The 5,927-nt window shown below is 45.5% G+C and overlaps 1 protein-coding gene across 4 annotated transcripts in view; it reads right to left on the bottom strand.

The window, feature by feature from the left end:
• Slc4a4 (solute carrier family 4 member 4) overlaps positions 1 to 5,927 on the bottom strand; it is a 300,898-nt gene that overhangs the window by 270,518 nt on the left and 24,453 nt on the right. For all 4 annotated transcript variants that reach the window (XM_010606103.3, XM_010606104.3, XM_033758911.1 and 1 more), the window contains one exon: positions 5,528 to 5,707. In XM_010606103.3, coding sequence (XP_010604405.1) covers positions 5,528 to 5,707 — 180 coding nt within the window. The remainder of the gene's footprint in view (positions 1 to 5,527; positions 5,708 to 5,927) is intronic.

Below are 5,927 nucleotides of genomic sequence, written 5' to 3'. Positions count from 1 at the left end.
GGTTCTAATTTTTTCCCCATACCTCTGCCCTCCCTTCACCCCCTCCACCCTCCCCTACATACAAAGACTTTGTTGCCATTTTTTCCTTTTCTCATATTTTTTCTTGTCCCTTATTTCCTTTCCCCTCCCCTTCCCCCTTCCCCTATACCTTCAGCCCTTTTCAGGATTCTAACTCAAGGGCGTGGCCTCAGGTATGTGCTCCTAAATACCCTGACAGGCCAACCTTCCCATGAACTTATATCACCAGGGCCCCTTCTGAAGAAGCAAAGTTCAGTTTTTAATTATTTTTAATATAAAAAGTTTTTGTTCTCAGACCTAAAGATAAAGTGCTTCCTCCTACTTCTATAAGACCAAAAAAAAAAAATTGAGAGGAGGATGAAAAAGACAGCCTAGTTCTCCTGTGTTTGTGTTTCTTTAAACAGGGACAGAACTGCTTCATTTCATAAACATTCCAAAGATTCCCTTCTCTCCTGCATTCCAGTTCATTTTTAGAACATGACAATGGCATATGGAAAAATTACAGAAATCTTATTTTATGATATCAAAGTAAGAGTCTTGCCTAAAAGATTTTTAAACTCAAGGAAAAAGAGAAACGTACTAAGAAACATGAGGTCAGGCTGAGGGAGGGCACTGGGGTGTGCACTGGGAAAAGGGGAAGTCAAATGACAAAACACCAAATATTCTTGGCTCCTGTGAAAAGCTACTCTGTTCATTTACCCGGAAGACCCAAACAAAAGCAGCTGCCCATTTCTCTGTTTCAGTTTCCTGAATATAACTGGATCACCAACTGGCATCCACTGTCCCAGGCTCCCAGAACAATGTTCACCAGCACAAACCTGTCAGCTCTGGTACACATCCAGGAGCTGAGAGAGAGCTCGGTCATAATGAATGGGTATTGCACGCCCATGCCCATGCCCAGCACCCGATGCTGCTACCCTGAGACTTGTATGCACGAGGCAGCTCCGCCTCCCGACACCGAGGCAGGCTCTAGCCTGTCAAGAGATCATCCCCAGAGATCAAAAGGGAGCAGGGTGTCCTGCTCGTGGCTGTCTTCTAACAGTTCACACTCTGCAGAGTGTCTGCAGGACCCAGGTGGCCTCCAGTGCCCAAGCAACCCAGGATGCTGAGTGAGAAATGCAGAGATCAAACCCCCAGGTTGGTAAGCCAGAAACAGGCAGGACCATCTTCCTACTCTCTTTCTGGGCAACCCTCGGAGGATGGCAGCTGCTAACTTAGGGGGGAAAAAGTGCAAGGTGGAGGAGGCAAAGGGATTATTTTTAAGAAAGAGCACAATCTAACTTTTCTCTCCACCGCCCACTGCACACCGCCTCCACATTCTCTCGTCTCTCCTCCCGCCTGCTCCTCCAGTTCACTTTTCTTCCCCAGCCTCTCTCCCCCCTCACACACATTTCCTTCTCTGCGTGCCCAGCTGGGACACTGGCTCTGATGCCACTCTGGGACTGCAGCTGGGCAAGGACTGAGCTGCTGCTGAGCTCTACAGGAGCACGAAGCAAGCTGGCTTCCTCCCTCGATGCTCCAAATGTGGACAAATCCAACACACATGCACTTTGAGAAACCCTTCCTTGACACCAGAGCAATGGAGAAAATAAGATCTCTGTTCTCAGGTTTAATGAACCCGTTAATTAGGCCATCTTCCTGATATGCCTCAGGAATGGAAGACATGTGGTCTATTTCATGTTAGAAATGCCTTTTCTTCCTCAATTCTATGCCTCTGGAGTGTGGCTCTGCACCAGAGTTGCCTGGGTTCTGGGTGGAACTGTAAGCATTTGTAAGTGTACTTGATGGACCTATGTGCCCTGCAGATCGATTTCTTCCACTGCCTCTGGGTAACAAGCACCTCCACGCACTCAGGAGTCATATACTCATATCACACCCTATGTGGTAATAGCTGGAATAATGAGGTACTTTCCAAAATGGAATAATGAAAAGTTAGGACCAGCTTTTACATGGCATGGGAAGAAGGCTAAGTGGGGAAATAGAAAGATGTATGTAAAGCTTTAAGACAGAAAATCAGCAAGGTCTTCATCTAGAACGTGGGAAATATTTAGACCAATAAAAAGTGTTTGTGATTTACTCTCCCATATTCACTTGCCCAATTACTCTTCAGTGAACTGGCACTGAGCACAGATTGCATTTCAGGCAATGTACAAGGGGCCAGAGATGATAATGAGCAAAACAACACAATCCTTGCTCTCAAGGAGCGCACCACCAGCATGACCTCCAGAAAAAAATGTAGGCTGCAAAAGCTGCAAGTTTCAGCTCCGGTGAGGAGCTCAAAAATAATAACTTTCAGGCACTTGTACTAGAAAGAGCAGCAAAGAAAGGCCTCTCTGACAAGGTCAAATTTAAAAGCTGAAAAATAAGGAGAAAAGCTGACCAGGAAAAGAACAGATAACTGCTCTAAGAAGACAGGCTCCCAAACGTAAACACCTTGAGCTGGAAAAAGTTTGAGCACCAAGAACTAAAAGTGACTGGAATAAAGGAGAGAATGGCACAAAATGGGGCTGCTGAGACACCACAGGCCAAGGTGCCCAACTAAGATTGTATTCTAGCAGCAAAGGACAGTTTCAGAATGGTTTACATAATCATGTCACATCCATGCGGAGAAAGACTTCAAAAGCAAGGCCTGTTCTGTTATATAAGCACGAGATGAAAATTCCCTACCAAAAGGAAGCACCAAGACTGAGCAAGGATAGACAGGCTCACAATTTAGAAGCAGAAGCAACGGAAATTGCTAGAAGAAAAAAAGCAAAGGAGAAAAAACAAACAAACATGGCCCACATTAAGTCACCATCCAAACGTGAGTTGACTAAAACTTTTTTCAAAAGAAAATATTAGCATCACAGGATGTATGTGTGGCCCACGTAGGACTGCAAGACACATTATGTCTATCTACAGACACCAGTAACCCAAGCAGCCTTGGTACAAGAATAACAGGATCCATGTGTGGTGTTCTTGAGAAGTCACAGAGGCACATTAGGCAGATACTTCAGTACGTGACTTTTTCCCTATAGTCAGGTTGGTGCCACAGCCATAGGAGTAATCGTTTTTCCAAATCTGGGTGTAACAGTTCTGACCTTTAAGTAAAGCTGCACCATATAAACCAACTACTAATCTCTCTAGTCTCCAGGACAAACAGCACAGAAAATAAGCATAGATTGCTATAGACCTTTATGCCAATTTGGATGCCTCATGTCAAAATCTCAAAGGCGTATTACAGTACTGCATACTGACCAGCAGGAAAAGACAACCATGAAATGCAAATTTATAAGTAATATTATCCTGTTCAGTCCTTAAGAACTTTTTTTCCATAGACATGCTGGGAAACCCAGCACGCAGTATAAGCAACATCTCCCAGGAGGAGATCTCCAGAGTCTACCGTCAACGAACTACCTTGTTTATTTTACATGCTGCACTCCAACTGGTCCCCAAACACCAGAAAGCAGCACTGTCCATGGCTGACACACGTCAGATTCAATGTCTTTCTGAGCTGTTCATTCCTGATCATCCGTCTACACTGGCCTGGCACCACCTCCATTGCCCTTCCTGAAATGCTGGTCCATAGTCAGCATCTCAACCCCTTGGCCCAGCTGTCTTGGGTGTCTCTGTTTTTCAATACTTGCTATGGGACTGCACAGGAGAGATAACTTGTAAGGGAGATGGTGACGGAGTGGAAAAGCACAATCCATGTGCATAAGAAGAGGGGAGGAGAGTCTCCATGACACTGCCTCAGGCCCTGCCAAAAACAGACAATAAACAGAGATAAACTGCAGTAATTTATTTGGAAAGTGATGTTAACTTTCGTTCCTCCAGACTAGTAACTGAGGCCTTTTCTATATGCATCTCAAGGACTTTGCTCACAACAGATCCCATAATTTAACTGACACATGAATGGTCTCTTTCAGAAAGAATTTCCCCTGACAGTCCAATGAAAAGTATAGAATTTAAGTCTTTTGCCCTCTGTTCCCTTCCAAGTCTCACATTTATTCTAACAATTTTTTTGTGTTTAATGGTCCATCTCCCAATTGTCCTCCAATGTTCAATCTTTGGTTCTCTGAGCTGCCTGCTCAGTTCCAATTAAAGGGCTGTGAAAGATTCCCATCACTATACTTCATGCCTGCTTTCATCTCATTCTGAAGCTCACTTGTTCAGCATTTCTGAGCCGTGCCTTCTGATTCGGCCTGTCATCACCAGAAATGATGCAACTCAGCTTCCTCTGCATGACCCTTAGTGCATCTTACAGCAGGGCCCACATTTCTGGAACTGCAGGGAAGAGGTGGAGAAGGCACTGAGCTCTGCCCAATGGAGAGATGTCGGTGCCTGGCTCCTCTTGGAGAGTCTCTCTGAGCTGTCTGATAGTGAACTGACTATGTCGGCTTGAGTAAGGAGCACCCAACTAAATGGGTCTAGCATAGCTCTGGTGTGGCTGAAGGGATTTATTGAAGACAGAAGACCCACCCCCAGGGTGTGAGTTGCACCAGCCAATAGGCTCGTCACCTGAACGGAATGAGAGGGAAACAAAGGAGGAAAAATCATTTCTGCTTCTTCAGAGGAGCTCCATTCTTCACCCTCACCTTGGACTTCTGGCTTCTGAGACAGAGCCTTCAGCCTCCTGATATGGACCCGCATGGGACACTACAGTGAGCCCAGGCCTGTGACCTTCAACCGGATCCTTCTACACTCTTCACTCTTGACTCCGCGGGCAGCCACTGTAAGCCTACCTTGTAAATCCTGACATATTTATATATCTCACATTAAATCTGTTTCTCTAGTGAGCACTGACTGACACACTGGCATGTATCTCTACTGTACTTAGTCATTGCTACTCTGCCATAAGGCTACCCATACAGCCAAATATTCCCCGCATTAAAAAGACATAAAACGTAACAAGCATATGCCTACACACGGTCCACCCGTCACTTGAGTCCCAAGGTGTTCTCTGACCTCTTTTTGTCCTTAGTCTGCTTTTTAACAATGTGTGACAAGTAACCATGTTCCGCATTTCAGGACCTGTCATTGCATGTCCCTCTCTGAAGTACAGGAAGCTTCTCTATTATTCCTGTCTACATCATTGCCCGGGCCATGAGCTATTCAAATGTGGCCTGTGACCCTGCATTTGGATACATCCGTAGGCACGTACACTTTTACCTTAACCTGGAGTCTCAAGAGAACTTGCTTCTAAGCTGCAGTCATCCAAAAAGCTCTGGAGAGCCTTCCAGTCACTGCTAGTTTCGATAGTTCAGTGCCACTGGAAACACTGTACCCTGTTTTACTTGTCACTGTACACACCCAACTCTGCCTAACCTTTGTTAGATCTCTTCTGATCAGCTCCGACTCTTCTAGATGCTGCCTATATCAGCCTGCTGCGCATCTCCACAGACATTATCCTTCAGGGCAGACCACCTTGGGATGGCTGTGTTTCCCCATGTTAGCTAGAGCATTCTGGAAAGTGTTGTTTCCAAGGGTGGGGAGTAAAGCAGAAAGGGCAACAGCCCAGCGTACTCACTGAGTGGTTTCAGGATGCTACTACTGGATTCATCAGCATTTTCCACATCTGACTTGTCAGAGTAGTTCTCAGAGATCCGCTCCTTTTCCTTCTTTTCCTTGTGTCCTGTCTTCCTCTTGTGACGTCTCCTTCTGCGGTAGCTCTTGGGCACATGGACTCCAATGTAGATGGTGTGGTGGCCTAAGGAATATAAACAAATCGCTGGTCATTTCAAATCACATTCTCTGTACACGATCCACAGGTCAGAGGAAAAGTCTATAAACCCAACATTGCTATTCTATATTTGAAAAACTCACACTGGAAAAATTCAATTTCTGGGCTGGGGACTTAGCTCAGTGGTTCTGCCGCCTGCCTTGCAAGCACAAGGACCTGAGTTCGACCCCCAGTACAAAAAAAAAAA

The sequence above is a fragment of the Fukomys damarensis genome, unplaced genomic scaffold (genome assembly GCF_012274545.1).
Source record: "Fukomys damarensis isolate Sample0158 unplaced genomic scaffold, DMR_v1.0_HiC HiC_scaffold_35, whole genome shotgun sequence".
NCBI classification, from domain to species: Eukaryota; Metazoa; Chordata; class Mammalia; order Rodentia; family Bathyergidae; genus Fukomys; species Fukomys damarensis.
This window is presented reverse-complemented; position numbering and strand designations above follow the sequence as displayed.